Source organism: Hemitrygon akajei, chromosome 6 (assembly GCF_048418815.1).
Source record: "Hemitrygon akajei chromosome 6, sHemAka1.3, whole genome shotgun sequence".
Classification (NCBI taxonomy): Eukaryota; Metazoa; Chordata; class Chondrichthyes; order Myliobatiformes; family Dasyatidae; genus Hemitrygon; species Hemitrygon akajei.
In genome coordinates, this window is record NC_133129.1 from 49,810,423 (window position 1) to 49,829,318 (window position 18,896).

The following is an 18,896-nucleotide window of genomic DNA, read 5'->3' on the forward strand; positions in this document are numbered from 1 at the left end:
ACAATGGGTTGATGTAACTGTATAGTTTGCTTATCCTTATTGGCATGGAAAGAATTTCCAAGCAAGTATGTCTGCAAACCACTCTGGATGAAGTAATCTTTAATGAATTCATATCAAAACACACTTCCAGCTTTTAAATGGAAATGTAAACCCATTTATTTACTTGTAATTTTTGCTGAATTACTTTGTTCATCCCAACGGTTGCTTTCAACACTCTGCAAAGAATATTTTCAAGTTCAGTGAGGTTATAAGCTCACTGTCAGTCAAAGGAGGAAAAGATTGTTCTGACAGGCAGAATTGGAAATTAATGCAACTCATATAACCAGTTGTCAAAACCAACACTTCAACTGGGCGATCTGCAGTGAGTCTTGGCTTTCACTGAAATGCATTATTTTTTATGAATAAATCCTAGTTTAGTTGCTGCATTGCATTGTGCTTGTGCAGCTTTTGCTCTTCCACATTCAATTTACTGTGATTTACTGTGGTTTTCAGGTATTTAGTTTGCTTTTTTTTTATTACCTCTCATGGGAAGGTGAAGATTTTATTGCTTTTGGCCAAATGGTGATCTAATGCCAAGGCTGGTTACTATCACAGCACCTGTGGAAATCATTTCTTCTCACTATCTTTGGGCCAAGACTGCAATTAAATCTGTAACCATGGGTAAAACCAGAAATAAACACTGCTGGCAAATTACTGGGGAGAAAATTTGGCCCTATAGGACTCGAATGTAACCTCCATCACTTTGCTGATCATTAAAGGAGATTGGTGGTCATAGTCATGGAGCATACAGTATGGAAACAGGACCTTCAGCCCAACTGCTCCATGTTGATCAAGATACCCATCTAAGCTAGTCCCACTTGTCCACACTTAGCCCACATCATAGAGGGATCAGAAGTGGAGAGAGTGAGCAGTTTCAAGTTCCTGAGTGCCAAGATCTCTAAGGATCTAACCTGGTCCCAACATATTGATGTACAAAGTAGTTATAAAGAAGGCAAGACAGTGGCTATACTTTATTAGAAGTCTGAAGAGATTTGGCATGTCAACAAATACACTCAAAAACTTCTATAGTTGTACCATGGAGAGCATTCTGACAGGCTGCATCACTGTCTGGTATGGAGGGACTACTGCACAGAACTGAAAGAAGCTGCAGAAGATTGTAAATCTAGTCAGCTCCATCCTAGCTACTAGCCTACGAAGTACCCAGGACATCTTTAGGCAGCGGTGTCTCAGAAAGGCAGCTTCCATGATTAAGGACCTCCAGCACCCAGGGCATGCCCTTTTCTCACTGTTACTATTAGGTAGGAGGTACAGAAGCCTGAAGGCACACACTCAGCGATTCAGGAACAGCTTCTTCCCCTCTGCCATCTGATTCCTAAATGGACATTGAATCTTTGGACACTACCTCACTTTTTTTAATATACAGTATTTCTGTTTTTGCATGTTTTTTAAACTATTCAATATATGTATACTGTAATTGAATTATTTATTATTTTTAAAATTTTATTTATTTTTTTCTCTCTGCTAGATTATGTACTGCGGTGAACTGCTGCTGCTAAGTTAACAATTTTCACATCACATGCTGGTGATAATAAACCTGATTCTGATTCTCATTCTGACATCCTTCCAAACATGTCCTATCCAGGTAGCTGTCCATCGGCAGGTTAATGGATAGCTGATGTGTTAGTAAACGGTCCCTGCATTTCTCCTGGATTTTGTGGAAAAGACATGCCTGAGTAACAGTTCACATTGTCAGGATGCTGGAGTTGTAAGCCATGTAACAGAAGCTTGGCTAGAAGCACAATTAGTACAGTAGAACAAATATTCAGCTATGGAATGGATGTTTTAGGGACATCCTGCCTGCAACTAGAAAATGATTACCCTGATAGAGGGGACTTCTAAGATGAATTCACTCAGCAATTTGCAAAGATTCCATCCTGCCTTTAGCCTTCATATGTCACCATCATTGACCATGGTTGGTTCATGACCAACCTAATGCTTGTTTATTTCTTTGAAATTTATTCAAGGTCTGTGGGCTTTCCAGGCTGGTCTCTTGCTTAGATACCCTTGAGAAGGTGACAGCAAGTGGTTATCTTGAACTATTGCAGTTCCTGAAGTGTGGCTATGCCCACATAGCTGTAAGGAAGAGAGTTCCAGGATTTTGACTCAGCAATGATGAAGGAATGGCAAGATATTTGGGGTTACTTGGTAATATAGCAATAATGTAACAGTGCCAATGATCCTTCTGCCAGAAAAAGCAGAATCTCCTGGTGGCCATCCATTTCAATTTTACTTCCCATTCCCATTCTGACATGTCACTCCATGGCCTCCTCTACTGCTGTGATGAGGCCACACTTAGGTTGGAGGTGCAACACCCCAACCTTCTCAGTAGCCTCCAATCTGCAGGCATGAGCATCAATTTCTTGAACTTCTGGTAACTGCCCCCCCCCCCCTTCATCATTCCCCATTCCTGTTTCCTTCTCTCACTTTATCTCTTTATCTGTACATCACCTCCCTCTGATGTTCCTCCTCCTTCCCTTTCTTCCATGCTCTTCTTTCCTGTTCTTTCAGATTCCTCCTTCTCCAGCCCTTTATCTCTTCACCAATTAACTTCCCAGCTCTTTACTTCACCCCCTTCCCCTCTCCTGGTTTCTGCTATCACCTACCACCTTGTACTTCTTCCTCCTCCTCTCCCCACCTTCTTACTCTACCTTCTCCTTCTTTCCAGTCCTGATAAAGAACCTTGGCCTGAAATGTTGACTGTTTACTCTTTTCCATAGATGCTGCCTGGCCTTCTGAGCTCCTCCAGCATTTTCTATGTATTGCTTTGGACTTCCAGCGTCTGCAGAATTTCTTGTGCCGGTGATCCAGGTTCAATTCAACAGCTATCTGAAAGGAGCTTCAACATTTTTCCTATGACTGTGTGGGTTTCCCCTGGATGAAATAGATGGCTTTGTTGCCAAATTTGCAGGTAATACAGAGATTGGTGGAGGTACAAGTAGTTTTGAGGAGACATGCAGGCTGCAGAAGGACTTAGACAGATAAGGAGAATAGGCAAGAAAATGGCAAATTAAATATAATGCGTGGTCATGCACTTTGGTAGTAGAAATAAATGTGCAGACTATTTTCTAAATGGAGAGAAAATTCAAAAATCTGAGATACAAAGGGACTTGCAAGTCCTTGTGCAGAACACCCTAATGGCTAACTTGGAGGCTGAGTCGGTGGTGAGGAACACAAATGTGATGTTTGCTTTCATTTCAAGAGGTTCTGAATACAAGAGTAGGGATGTGATGCTGAGGCTTTATAAGCACTGGTGAGGCCTCACCTTCAGCATTGTGAACACTTTGGGGCTCCTCATCTAAGAAAAGATATTGGAGGGGGTTGAGAGGAGGTTCACAAGGATGATTCCAGGAACGAATGGCTCTGGGTCCGTACTCACTGGAATTTGGGGATCTCATTGAAACCCTTAGAATGTTGAAAGACCTCGACAGAGTGGATGTGGAAAGGATGTTTCTCATGGTGGGAGAGTCTAGGACAAGAGGGCACAGCCTCAGGTTAGAAGGATGGCCATTCAAAACAGATATGCGGAGAAATTTCTTTAGCCAGAGGATGGTGAATTAGTGGAATTTGTTGCCACGTGCAACTGTAGAGGCCAGGTCATTGGGTGTATTTAAGGCAAGGATTGATAGGTTCTTAATTGGACATGGCAACAAAGGTTACGGGAAGAAGGCCGGGGAATGGGGTTGAGGAGAGGGAAAAATGATTAGCCATGAATGAATAACAGGCCAAATGGCCTAATTCTGCTGTTATGTTTTATGGTCTTATAGAGATAGTAAAGTCTATAGGGATTTAGACCAAATGTGGTAAAATGGACTCATTGAAGTAGTTAGATTGTTTGGCATGGATTAGTCAGGCTAATGCTGTATGACTCCATGATTCTATGATTCAAAGTGTTTTTATTTCAGCATTGGTGGATAGTGTGGTACAGAAAGCATTTGGCATGCTATTGTGTTAACTGACTTATGTTGAGCAAAGTACTGCAACTTCACAAAACACTGGTTGGGGCATTCTGTATGCAGTTCTAGTCATCAGGTTATAAAAAGGCTGGTATTGTCATGAAGCAACTGCAAAGATTCACCAGGATGTTGCTTGGACTGGATGGAATTTAATAATTTGGTGATTGTAAATATATTTAAGATACAGTTAGATAGACTTTTACGTAGTAGGGGAATTAAGGGTTGTGGGGAATAGGTAGGTAAATGGAGCTAAGTTTACAGACTGATCAGCCATGATCTTATTGAATGGTGGGGCAGGCTTGATGGGCCGGTTGGCCTATACCCGCTCCTATTTCTTATGTTGTATAGGAATGGTTTGTTCTTCTGGAGTGAAGGAGCCTGATAGGCCTATAGAGGGTTATAAGAGGCATAGATAGGGTAGACAGGCAAAATCTTTTTCCCAAGAGAGAGTAGGTGCGAGGTGAAATGAAGCAGTTTAAAGGAATCTGAGGCATAAGATTTTACACAGAGAGGGGCTGAACCTCGAACTCTTTTGAAGGAGGTGCCCATATCAGATAAAATTACCATGTTTAAGAAGGACTGAGGCAGACATTTAAGTAGGAAAAGCATAGAAGGAGACAGTTCCATTGTAATGGGATTAGTGTAGATTGGCAAAAATATCAGCGTGGACGTTAACAGAATCAGGTTTATTATCACTTATGTCTATCATGAAATTTGTTGTTTTGGGGCAGCAGAACAGTGCAATGCTTAAAGATTACTATAAATTACAATTAACAATAAATAAAAATAATTAAGTAGTGCTACAAGGGAGCAAACCGTGAGGTCGTGTCAATGGGTGCATGGACCATTCATAAATTTGATGGTAGAGGCGAAGAAACTATTCCAAAAACTCTGAGTTTACAAGGTTTCACTTCACAAAGTTTTGCTCTTAGCCCTTTGAATTGTAATGATATCAGTGGAATTTGCTAAAACTGGGCCTTGAGTTCTTTCTGCGCTGTATATCTGAGGAATGTAACCCAAGCTGTCACTTAGAAAGCAAGGTGATAAGGATAGGAAGTAGTTAGTTTTCTCTGAAAGCTATTCTGCCATTAAGATGAGCGCTCTTGACACATTAGCCAATGACAAGTTAAATATAGAAGGGGATTACAGAGCTGCCATTCCCAGTCGTGCTGAATAAGATTATATACTTCAAATGGAATGTCACCTGACCCTTTGGTGAGTTGTAGGTCTCTGTGGCTATTTAAATGTTAGAGAATTGTCCTCTTATTGACAATCTGCTCTGGTTCAGGCAAGTTCAGCAGGGAGAGAATGCAAACACTTTATAAAAGAAGAGCTCCAACAGAAGAGACCATGGCACTTGGCAAACAACCTGGGCTGAAATCATTATTTTCCCTGTCTCAGTTAGTTTTGACTTCAGGACAACTGGGGCAGGGCATGATACAAAAACATTCAAGAATTTCTTACTTAGAGGTGGAAATTCTTGATGCTCGGACAAAGAAGCAGATTTGCATCCTTGAAAAGGTGAGTCTTTTCCTTTTTGACACTTCGGATGTTCCCACACTGGTCTGCATTATGGATGAATGAGTCTGAGATACAAAACTCTGTGGTAAGGATTAAAGTTGGTTAATAATGAATACAATTGGTACAGAAGAGCTCTGTATGTTTAAAGACCAACAAGAAAAAAACATAATTTAACAAGCAAGAGTGAACTAATGATCAATATCATTTTGCTATTTCTTTTGAAATTTGCTCAAGGTGAAGATTAAAATGTATACTAAAACACATTAAAATTGGTTAAGAGCCAATCAAAATTATCTAATGTTCCAAAAGTGTACATGCAAGATATAGAATGGAAAGAATTATGAATGCATAACTACATCTGACTCAGAGATCTGAAAAGGACTTGGCTCCAGGCTAGTTTCTGTTTTCTCAAATGACACAAGCAGACCCTGTTCATGGTTCAGTCAAGCACAAAGGGGATTAGTTCATTAAGCCCTCAACTATTATTTACACAAACTGTAATCTGGCCCTATATGCCACATAAAGACGTGGGCTGTGAAATATGCCAGGGGACCCCACTGCGCCAAGCACTTAATAAATTGTCTAGAATACACTTTGATTGAAGTTGATTGGACACTTAAACAAACGGGTTACTGCAACTGTGAAGTCAGAAGTGAGAGAATGTAAGCATCATTTCCACAGAAAACTGTGTTAAACCAAAATGGTTTCCAAACCATGATGGTATATCTGTGGTGATATCAACTTAGAAATTATTCACTATTAGAAGTTCAAATATGGATTCAAGTAAACAATATTTAGGGCTTAAAGGAAATATGTTTAATGCACTAAACTGATTAGAAAAGGACATGGATTCCAAAGCGTGACACAATCAATGACATCTTGAAGATGCAATGCCTTGAAAGGGCAATGTCCATCATTAAGGATGCTCACTATCCAGAACAAGCCCTCTTTTCATTATTATCATGAGTGAGAAGGTATAGGAGCCTAAAGACCACACTTAACATTTAAATTCTTCACCTTAGCCATCAGATTTCTCAACAGTCCATGAGCACTACTCACTCTTCCTCTTTCGTGGTATGTATGTATGTATTTATTTATTTATTTTTACCGTAACCTATAGTAATGTTAAGCCTTGCACTGCACTGCCATCACAAAACAACAAATTTCATGACATATACTCATTGGCCACTTTATTAGGTACCTTCAGTATGTTCATGTTCTTCTGCGGCTGGAGCCCATTCACTTCAAGATTTGACATGATGTGCATTCAGAGATGCTCCTGTACATCATTCTTGTAATATGTGGTTATTTGAGTTACTGTCGCCTTTCTGTCAGCCATTCCAGTCTGACCATTCTCCTCTGACCTCTCTCTTAACAAAGCATTTTTGCCCCCAGAACTGCCACTCACAGGATTTTTTTTGTTTTCATACCATTCTCTGTATTCTCTGTAAACACCATCGAGGCTGTTGTGTGTGAAAATCTCAGGGGCTCAGCAGTTCTGAAATACTCAAAGCACCCCATCTGGCACCATCAATCATTCCATGATCAAAGTCACTTATATTACATTTCTTATATTGCATCACTGAATCATGGCTGAAGGAGGGTTGTAGTTGGGAACTGATTGTCCAAGGTACACATTGTAACTGAGGGATAGGAAGGTAGGCAGGAGGCTCTTCTGGTAAAGAATGGCATCAAGCCATTAGAAAGACGTGACATAGGATTGGAAGATATTGAATCCTTGTGGGTTGAGTTAAGAAACTGCAACAGTAAAAAGACCGTGATAGCAGTTATATACAGGCCTGCAAACAGTAGCTGGGGTGTGGACCACAGATTACAATGGGAAATAGAAAAGGCATGTCAAAAGGGCAAAGTTATGATAGTCATGGAAGATTTTAACTTGCAGGTCAGTTGGGAAAATTAGGTTGGTAATGGATCTCAAGAGAGGGAATTTGTTGAATACCTACAAGATGGCTTTTTAGGGAAGTTTGTTGTTGAGCCCACTAAGGGGTCAGCTATACTGGATTGGGTGCTATGTAATGAACCAAAGGGGTTTGGGGAGTTTAAGGCAAAGGAAAATTTAGGAACGATTGATGATTAATATATGATTGAGTTCAACTTGAAATTTGATAGGGAGAAAGTAAAGTCTGATAAGAAGTACTTCAGTTGAGTAGAGAAAATTACAGTGGCATGAGAGAGAAATTGGCCAAAGTAAATAGGAATTTGATGCTGGGAAGGTTGATGGTAGAGCATCAGTGGCTTGAGTTTCTGAGAAAAAATGAGGAAGGTGCAGGATAGATGTATTCCAAAAACAAAGAAATACTCAAATGGCAAAATAGTACAACCGTGGCTGACGAGGGAAGTCAAAACTAATATAATGGCAAAAGACAAGGCATACAACAAAGCAAAAATTAGAAGGATGATCAAGGATTAGGAACCTTTTTAAAAACCTATAGAGAGCAACTAAAAGAATCCTGGGGAGAGAAAAAATGAAATATAAAAGCAAGCCAGCAAACAATATCAAATTGGATAGTAAAAGAATTTTTAAGTATATAAAAAATAAAAGAGAGATGAGAGTGTATATAAGACCGCTAGAAAATGAGGCCGGAGAAATAACAACGGGGGACAAGGAGATGGCTGATGAAGTATATGAGCATTTTTCATCAGTTTTCGCTGTAAACATCACTAGCAGTGTGCCAGGTGTTGAAGGGTGTGAGGGAAGCAAAATGAGTGTATTTACTATTACAAGGGAGAAGGTGCTCAAAAAGCTGAAAGACCTGGACTAAATGGACTGCACCCTAGGTTTCTGAAAGACGTAGTAGTAGAGATTATGGAGGCATTAGTAATGAGTTTTCAAGGATCATTGGACTCTCACATGATTTTGGAGGACTGGAAAATTGCAAATGTCACTCCACTCTTTAAGAAAGGAGGGAGGCAGCAGAAATGAAATTATAGACCAGTTATCCTGACCTCAGTGGTTGGAAAGATGGTCAAGTCAGTTGTTAAGGATGAGGTTATAGAGTAGTTGATGACACAGGACAGGAAACGACAAAGTCAACATGAATTCCTTGAGGGAAAATCTTGCCTGATGAACCTATTGGAATTCTTTTAGGAGATTACAAGTAGGATAGATAAATGGAATGCAGTGGATGTTGTCTATTTGGATTTTCAGAAAGTCTTTGTCAAGATGCCATGCATGAGGCTGCTTACCAAGTTAAGAGCCCATAGTATTACAGGAAAGTTACTGGCATAGTTAGAGCATTGGCTGATTGGTAGGAGGCAGCGAGTGGTAATAAAAGGATTCTTGTCTGGTTGGCTGCCAATGATTAGTTGTGTTCCACAGGGGTCGGAGTTGGAACCGCTTCTTTTTATGCTGCATATCAATGACTTAGATGATGGAATAGATGGCCTTGTTTCCAAGTTTGCAGATGATATGAAGATTTGTGAAGGGGCAGGTAGTGTTGAGAAAACAGGAAGGCTGCAGAAGGACATAGATCAGGAGAATGGGCAAGAATGTGGCAAATGAAATACAATGTTGGAAAATGCATGGTCGTGCATTTGGTAGAAGACTACATTCTGAATGGGGGGAAAATCCAAAAATCTGAGATATAAACCTTCTTGTGAGTCCTTGTGCAGAACATCCCAAAGGTTAACTCACAGATAGAGTCATTGGTAAGGAAGGCAAATGCAATGTTAGCACTCATTTCAAGAGGTCTAGAATATAAGAGTAGGAATGTGATGCTGAGGCTTTATAAAGCACTGGTGAGGCTTTATAAGGCACTGGTGAGTATTGTGAAAAGTTTTGGGCTCCTATGGAAAGGATTCAGAGGAGGTTCACAAGTGTAATTCCGGGAATAAAAGGTTTATCATATAAGGTTTGATGGTTCTGGGCCTGAACTCACTGGAAATTAGAAGGTTAAGGGTGGATCTCATTGAAACCTTCAAATGTTGAAAGACAGAGTAGCTGTAGAAAGGATGATTCCTATGGTGGGGAAGTCGAGGACAAGAGCACTCAGCCTCAGGGTAGAGGGACACCCTTTCAAAACAGAGATGCAGAGAAATTTCTTTAGCCAGAGGGTGGTGAATATGTGAAACTTGTTACTACAGGCAGTGGTGGATTCCAAGTCATTGAGTTTATTTAAGGTGGAGATTGATAGGTTTGCGAAGAAGACTGGGGCTTGGTGCTGAGGAGGGTAATAAAGGATCAGCCATGATTGAATGGCAGTGCAGACTTGATGGGCCAAATGGTCTCATTCTGATCCTATGTTGAATGGTCTTATGGTCATTATGTGGCTGAGTGACTGAGTGGTGCCACAACAGCAACCTGTCAACAAGACCTAGGAGCTGATTGTTGGCTTCAGGAGGAGACTGGCGGACCATGAGACAGTCCTATAGGAGGACCAGAAGTGGAGAAGGTCAGCAACTTTAAATTCCTGGGTGTTTTAATTTCAGAGGAAATGTAACAAAAGTGCAATTATGAAGAAAGTATATCAGCACCTCTGCTATCTTACAAAATAGATCCAGTATGACATCTAAAACTTTGACAAACCTATATAGATGTGTGGTGGAGAGTATATTGACTGGCTGTATCACAGCCTGGCATGGAAACACTAATGCCTTTGAACAGACAACCCTACAAATTTAAATATTCCCACAACCTGGACTCACTTTCAAGAACATTTCATCTTATGCTCTTGATATTTATTGCTTGTTAATTAATCATTATTATTTCTTTATTATCTTCTTTTGTACAATAGTTACACACAGTTTATTTTCTTTTGCATATTTGGTTATTTGCCTGGCATGTTGCATGCAGTCTTTCATTGATTCTACTGTGTTCCATGGATTTATGGTGTATGCCCACAAGAAAATGAATCTCAGGGTTGTAATGGTGGTATATCTGTACTTCGATAATAAATTTACTTTGGACTGCGATGTTTGGATTGAACGACAATTGAACCTCTTCACATCTGCATGCTTTTATGCATTGTGTTGCTGCTACGTGATTTGCTGATTAGATATTTTCATTAACATGTAGGTGTACAGCTGTAGCTAATAAAGTTGCCACTGTTACATACCTCGTGGGTATTTTGTGACTGTCTTATGAGCATGATGTAATTGAATATCTTATGACCATGATGTAATTGAGTATCTTGTGAGCATGATGTAATGGTCTTGTGATGGTGGGGTGATGTAATATTCCTGCCAGTGTGAGGTCACATGATGACATGTTCTCAACAGGCATATGACGGGAAACCCCTGTTGTTATGCAGTTGATTCGTTGTTTAATTCGTCAGTTACTCAGTTATGCTGCATATTTGTCTCACGACGCAGTTACATTTCAAAGTGGAGTTTTACTTTCTATTGTATGGTACAGAATCGTTGTGCTGGCAGTTTCACCAATTGCTGCCAGTGTTGGTTGATATACCTTTGATTTAATTTTAAAATCGAAGTATTGGAGGGTGAAGACTTTACTGAAGTACGGGAACCTGAAGGATGGAGTAAAGTTGGTGTCGTTCGGTGGTTTTATGAAGGATGGACCTTAGATAGATAGATAGATAGATAGATAGATAGATAGATAGATAGATAGATAGACAGATACTTTATTCATCCCCATGGGGAAATTCAACTTTTTTCCAATGTCCCATACACTTGTTGTAGCAAAACTAATTACATACAATACTTAACTCAGTAAAAAAATATGATATGCATCTAAATCACTATCTCAAAAAGCATTAATAATAGCTTTTAAAAAGTTCTTAAGTCCTGGCGGTAGAATTGTAAAGCCTAATGGCATTGGGGAGTATTGACCTCTTCATCCTGTCTGAGGAGCATTGCATCGATAGTAACCTGTCGCTGAAACTGCTTCTCTGTCTTTGGATGGTGCTATGTAGAGGATGTTCAGAGTTATCCATAATTGATTCTTATTGAATCTTCGTTCAAGTGTAAGGGGTTTCATCTTTTATGTTACTGCTAAGGCTAATAAAATGGCTTCTTTGTTATGTTAACTGGTGAGAGAGTGCTTTTTCTCGCAGCTTGTTTGGGTTATAATTACTGATAATGAGAATTGTATTCATTTGTTAATCAATTGGGATAGCTGTTATTCTTTCTTGTGGGGCTGTAAGCTAGTGTTGTGCGGACTTTTGGGGGTTAGAGGGAGAAGACGCGATGTTGTAAGCTGGGCGACGGAACGGAGCCTGAGTGGGGGTCTGAGGCCCAGGGTTTTCGGCGAGAAGAGGAGACGAGGACAGATCGGTTTGGAGAGTCTGGTCGACCACCATGGTTGGTCCCAGGCGGTGGGTTGCGGAGGTTGGAGGGGATCGAATGGTGGCAAGAAGACTTTGTTAACTGAGCTCCAACAGTTGTGCACGAAGTGATTGGACTTTGATAAGTTTGGTGCCTTTTACTTTTCCTTTTAAATTGTACCTCTGTTAAGTACCTAGTTCCAGTATGATCTATAAAGTGTAATCATTTAATTGCATATGGTGTACTGTCTGTTATTTGGCATGGTGGGGACATCACACAGTGTCTACAGCAGTTTGGTGGGGCCGAAGGCTGTTCCCTCTAGACGAAAGTGAGCTGAGCGAGCCTGAGGCTTACCAGGGGGTTACACAAGAATAGTGGCCTGCATCTGAGATAACCTCTTCAAGAGCTGGAAGGTTTGTTGCAGTGTCTATCCTCCAGAATAAAAGTCAGTTCCTTTAAACTGTTTTATTTCCTTCGTCGTGAATCCTTCGGACAAGGCATATTTTGGCTGGGATCAGCAATAACGTCACATCGTCGAGGAGTTCTTTACTTCAGGAAAGTCTCTCCTAATTGACTGCATAAATCACTTGGACTTTTGAATTTAACCCCTTTTAAGACTGTGTTCGCATTTACCATTTTAAGATTGTGTTCGAATTTACCACTTTAAGAACTGTTCCAGAGTTGCCATATAGCATTTAACTTCCAGTTAAGTTAGTCATTTGAATACTTTTCGCTATTGTTGAGCAGAGTTTAATAAATGTTTATGTTTATTTATAAAACTTGACTCAATTATATATTCATTGTTGCTGGACATGTGACACCACTTTACTGTCATAATAAAATGAATTCCGATTCTTGTCTTGCACTTGTTGAAACAGGTGGGCACTGGTAAAATAAGATGAAATTATTACATGGTAACATGACTGCAAAGGCGTTAACATTTCCCTTGCTTTGGTAAAGCGGAATGTGAGAATCCAAATGTTATAGACAACTCCATGAATTTTTTTAAGACATAACTTAAATTAGATTGGTCATTTCCATACAGTTGTTGACCAGCAATAAGTCTTCTCCATCACTTGAATCTCATGCAACTCTACATCACAGGTAGATGTGTTGACTCCTGTTTCATGTCCCAGTCCTGTAGTTCCTCTATTCAATGACAAAATGCTATTTTTATTGTGCATTTACATATCATCTTGCATGGCTGAGTCACCGGGCTTCCCAAAGTGCAATTTTTCTTTTGCAGGTTCATTTAGTACTTTTCACTGCCTCCTGAGGAGAGGAGATCAGTGAGAAAGAGTATGTAGGTGACATGAAAAATAATGTTGAAAATGATATCAAAATTTGTGTAATAATGAACAGCGAAGAAAGTTGTCTAGGTTACAACTGAATCTAGATCAACTGAGAACTGGCTGTTAGAATTTAAGTCAGGGAAGCTCAAAGTGATGGATTCTGGGAAGTTAAATTAGGCCAGGACTAACAGTGATATTGAACAAATGGACTTTGGGGTATATAATTCACTGTAAGTGGCAACACAGATAGAAAGAGTGAAGAAAGTGAACAGCATGACTGCCTTCATTATCTGAGGCATTGTGTATAGGAGCTGGGATGTCATGTTACATTTGTATACTGTAAGTAATTGACTAAACCACACTTGAAGTATTGTGTGCAGTTCTGGTTTCCCAGCTATAAGAAGGATGTGATTAAGCTGGAAACAGTTCAGGAAGACTTCACAGAAATGCCATCAGAATGGAAGGACATGAGTTATAATGAGAGGTTGGATAGGCTGGAACTGTTTTTTTTTTTGCAGTAGAAAAGACTGACTTCATAAAAGTTTATAAAACTATGAGGGGCATAGACAGAGTAGATGGACACAGTCTTTTTCACGAGGTGGAGGAGTCTAAAACCAGAAGGCTTGAGTTTTAAGGGGAATTGAGGGTCTCAGTTTTCATACAAAGGATGGTGGGTGTTTGGAACAAGCAGTCAGATAAGGTGGTCAAGCTGGGTACAGTTGCAAACTTTGAATGGCATTTGGACAGGTACATGAATAGGAAAGATATGGGCCAAATGCAGGCATTGGCTTAACTAGGCATTACAGACAGCATGCTGAGTTAGATCAAAGGGCCTGTGTCCATGTTTCATATCCTCATGAATCTATGGTAGTGCAACTAACATTGCTTCACAGACTTTCAAAATGTAATGGGTGAAATGTCACTTGTTGGAAAACCTGAAAAAGGTCGAAAGCAACAGTGCCAGAGAAGTACAGCAAAAAGCAAAGCAGGTGGAAATTAGAGAATGGGTCTGAATAGTTGTGACTGACACCCAGGACTGCTTGTCTATATTTTAATGAGCTGAGTTTGGTAGTTGGATACAGGTACCATTACCTGAAAGTCTGCAGATGACATAAAACTTTGAGTAAAAAATATTCTGGAGAATAGCTACATTATTCAGGGGATCATCAGCATACTGATGATATGGCCGGCAGTGTAGCTTCAATATTAACAAGTATGACATTATTTTTTGGAAGCAGAATAAAAGAAGGATACATGAAATACTTAATAAAATAGGTACAGAATCACAAAAAAATGGAGGTTTCTATACAAATAAACCTTCATAGCTCTTGGAACAGTTGATAATCCTGTTAAATAAGGAGCAATAAACAATCTGTTGGAGGGACTCAGTAAGTCAAGCAGCATCTGTGCGAGGAAGGGAATTGTTGATGTTTCCAGTCAAAACCTCTATCTGCTGTCTCTTGTGCCTCTATTATACTGTCCGATTTGCACACAAGATTCAGTTTTTAAAAGGTTAATCCATTGAATATAAAAGTCACGATGCCAAATCTTTATAAAATCCTGATTATGTCTGAGCTAAAATAAAGAAACCACCTCTGTGCATTGCACTTTCAGAAGGATGTTATGTTTTATTGGAAATGATGCTGGATATGCACCAGGGCTGTGCGACAATTTAAACAGAGTGATAAGGCTGGGTTTCCTCAGAGCAGAGTGAGCGACTTAATTGAAGCATTCAAGGCTATGGGAGGACTGAACAGAAAAAAAATATATAAAGTTGAACAGTTTCCATCAGCACTAGAATTAATAATCAGTAAAGCCAGATTATGGATGATTGAACTGAAGGGGTTGATGAGGATGGAGGTTGGGAGTGGAATATTCAGTGTAAGTTGGACATATGGTTAAAAAAGAAATATCTGCAGTGCTCTGGGTAGAGATTGCAAAAGAAAGACTAATTGCACTCTGGCTTCAGAGAGTGAGCTCATATTTCTAGTTCTTCATCATTATAGTCTGTTTTCAGGCTACCCTGTCACAAAAAATAAAATGTGAAAACATTGCATGTATTTGCTCTTCTTCATATTATAACAGTGACTACTCTTCAAAAGCGTTTAATTAGTTGTATTGTGTTGAGACATTTTGAAATTTGAAAGGCACTGTAAAATGCAGGCTCCTTTTATGCTCCCTGACATTGGTAATGAGCAATTCCCATGAAGGTAAAAAAAATAGAAAATGTTCAAAACACACAGAAGGTCAGGCAGTATCTATAGGAAGAGAAAATGGTTTAAAATCGAGGGCAGCACAATAGTGTAATGGTTAGCATAATGCTTTACAGTACCAGCAACCCGGGTTCAATTTCCACTGCTGCCTGTAAGGATTGTGTACACTCACCCCATGACCACATAGGTTACCTCCATGTGTTCTGATTTCCTCCCACAGTTCAAACTCATGCCAGTTGGTAGGCTAATTGGTCATTGTAAATTATCCTGTGATTATGCTAGGATTAAATTGGGGAATTGCTGGGTGGAAGGGCCACTGCTATTTATCAATAATAAAGAAATGTTTCAGTAAGAGACACAGACTTCCATAACCTACTGAGGGAGTGACTCTATAATACTTCATTCTGCATTCTTCTTGTTTTACCTTATTCTAGCTCAATACACTGTGTAATGATTTGATTTACATAAATAGTATGCAGAACAAACTTCCATTGATCTTGGTACATGTGTCAATAATAAACAAAAAAAAACGAAGCAAGGGCACTGGGGCCCAAAGTAATGCAGACAGTCTCTTGGAAATGTAAGTTCCCATTCCTGAGGAACATCCAGAAACCAAATGATCTTGCTTATATTTGCTGTTGCTTGTTGTGTTCTGTGTTGTTTTGCTGAGCTTTGTAAGCAAGCTATGTCGGCACTGGAAAATGTGGTGACACTTGCAGGCTGTCCCCAACACACCCTGTTGTTTTTTGATACAAACAAAGCATTTCACTCCGAGTCGATGTGAACTTGAATCTTGAATCTTGATCTGTAAGTCAGAAATGAACAATTACTTAGAAAGCGAAAGCAAGTGAGCAACCAAAATGACAATTCACTCATCTGCAGCCAATCATCACAGATACAGCCATGAAAGAGACAGCAGAAGCAGCAAATTTCCAACTAAACATCTCTTTTTAATCAAACCATACTTTAAATACTTGGATGTTCGCCCATGCTGACATTTCCACCATAAATTATTCAATATTAGTTTAAAATTTGAAGACTATTACAAGCATCCATGATCCACTACAATAAACAGGCTTGGTTTCAAGAAGACATCAGTTGTTTGTACTTAGTTGCACAAAGTCATATTCTGATTTATTATCACTGCTGTACATTGTGAAATTTGTTACATAAAACAATAAATAAGAAATGTTAAAATAGCAAAAATAATGAGGTATGTAGTTCACAGGTTCACTGTCCATTCAGAAATCTGATGGTGGAGGGGAAAAAGCTTTTTCTACAACATTGACAGAGTGTCTTTAGGCTCTGGTACCTCCACCCTGATGGTAATAATGAGAACAAGGCACGCCCTGAGTGTAAGGGGTTATTAATGGATGCCACCATTTTGAGGCATTGTTTTTTGAAGATATCCTTGACGGTGGGGAGGCATGTGCCGTGATGGAGCTGTGTTGCAGCTTTTTTTCTGATCCTGTATAGTAGCCCCTCCATACCAGATGGTGATGCTACCCTTCTGGATCCTAGGACACAGAAGTCATGTCTTCTGCAACCTCGGAAGCTCTTGTACATTGAACATGGTAGTGCTGCTACCAGCCGGTACAGGGAGGATTGTGGGCATAAGACCATTCTCTCTTGATCCTCTAATTGAACAACTTGGTTGAAACACTACTAAACATTAATAACATGTATGAAGAAGCAGTATTTTGGTCGTCAGACGGCAGATAAATGTCATTAGTGCATTCACCGTTGTGTGAACACATTTTCCCTGGTCAAGACCAAAAGAATAGGCATAAGGACTGACCAAAGGTATCAGTGATGCTCCACCATGTTTAACATAGTAAAAAAAAAGGTAAAGTTCCTCCCTGCACCTTGTTTGGAGCATCGGACGACATCCTTGCCATTTCTTCAGCATTTGTCTGTTTTACAAGGGTGAGTTGCTAGCTTAAGGCTCAACCCAGCTGGGATGAATTGTGTGTAAAGCACAAGCCAGATCCAAACTCAGGACCGCTTGCCCTGAAATCCGCTGTGCATGGTACTACATCACTGGGCAGTCTTAACATGGAGGAAGACTATAACAAAATGCCTCGGGTATTTATTGAAGCTGGGAAATAATTTGAATATAGTTAAATATGAAGTAATTTTGATAGGAAGCAGAATTTTTTCACAAATTCATTGAAAATAAGAGGCTAAATGACTTTGAGATATTTCGGAGAAGTCATGAATAAATAACAAAAAGTTAGCACTGCAGATTGTTAAGGTCACTAAAAAGTATTGGGATTGATTTTTGATTTCTAGAGAAATAGAGTTGAAAGACAAGGACGTTTTATATACTGTGATTAAGTGTATGTGTGTGTGTGTGTGTATATATATATATATATATAGATAGCAATATGTTGGTGCGTGGCCAAGTGGTTAAGGTGTTCATCTAGTGATCTGAATGTCGCTAGTTCGAGCCTTGGCTGAGGCTGCGTGTGTGTCCTTGAGCAAAGTACTTAACCACACATTGTTCTGCGATGACACTGGTGCCGAGCTGTGTGGGTCCTAATGTCCTTCCCTTGGACAACATCGGTGGCATGGAGAAGGGAGACTTACAGCTTGGGTAACTGCCGGTCTTCCATTTAAAAAAAACCCTTGCTCAAGCTTGCGCCCTGGAAACTTTCCACGGCGCAAATCCATGGTCTATCGAGATTAACAGAGGCCCACACACACATATACACACTCAGTAACCACTTTATTAGATACACCCGTACAACATCTCATCAATCAAATATATCATCAGGCAATCATTTAGCAGCAGCTTAATGCATAAATGATGCAAACATAGTCAAGAGGTTTAGTTGTTCAGACCAGACAGCAGAGTGGGGAAGAAATGGGGATCAAAGTGGGGATCAAAGTGACTTTGACCATTGAATGATTGTTGGTGCCAGATGGGGTGGTTTAAGTACCTCAGAAAATGCTGATTTCCTGGGATTTTCATGAACCATAGTCTTTAGAGTTTACAGAGAATAATGGGAAAAATTTTAAACAGCCTGTCAGCGGCAGATCTGTGGGCAAAAATTCCTTGTTATTGTGAGAGATCAGGGGAGAATGGACACACAGTTTTGAGTTAACAGGAAGGTGACAGTAACTCAATTAACCATGCTTTGCAACAGTGGTGCACAGAAGAGCATCTCTGAATAAACAACACATTGAAGCATGAGGTGTGTGGCCTCCCATAGCAGACCACAGACATGTACTCAGTGGCCACTTTATTATGTACAGGATGTACCTAATAAAGTGGCCATTGTGTATATCTTGCATGGACACTTAGTTAATGCTAATTGGTTTATCATTTTCAAATGTACTGAAATACAGTGGAAAAACCTAGTTTTCCATGTCATCCATACAGATAATTTCACAACGTTCGTACATTGAGGTAGTACAGGGTTATAGAAATAAACCAGAATGCAGTATAGAATGTTACAGTTACAGAGAAAGTGTAGTACAGGCAGACAATATATACAGGGTCATAATGATGTGGATTGTGAGGTAAAGAGTCCAACTTATTGAACAAGAGGTCCATTCAAGTGTTTTATAAAAGGGGTTAGATGCTGTCCTTGAGCCTGATTGCATGCCCT

General features: G+C 39.8%; 1 protein-coding gene across 2 annotated transcripts in view; it reads left to right on the forward strand.

Moving 5' to 3' along the window:
* The first annotated feature begins 5,266 nt into the window (after positions 1 to 5,266).
* Positions 5,267 to 18,896, forward strand: part of LOC140728714 (trans-2,3-enoyl-CoA reductase-like) — a 184,134-nt gene continuing 170,504 nt past the window's right edge. For both annotated transcript variants that reach the window (XM_073047675.1, XM_073047676.1), the window contains exon 1: positions 5,267 to 5,534. In XM_073047675.1, the coding sequence (XP_072903776.1) occupies positions 5,322 to 5,534 (213 nt within the window). In that variant the 5' untranslated portion in view covers positions 5,267 to 5,321. The remainder of the gene's footprint in view (positions 5,535 to 18,896) is intronic.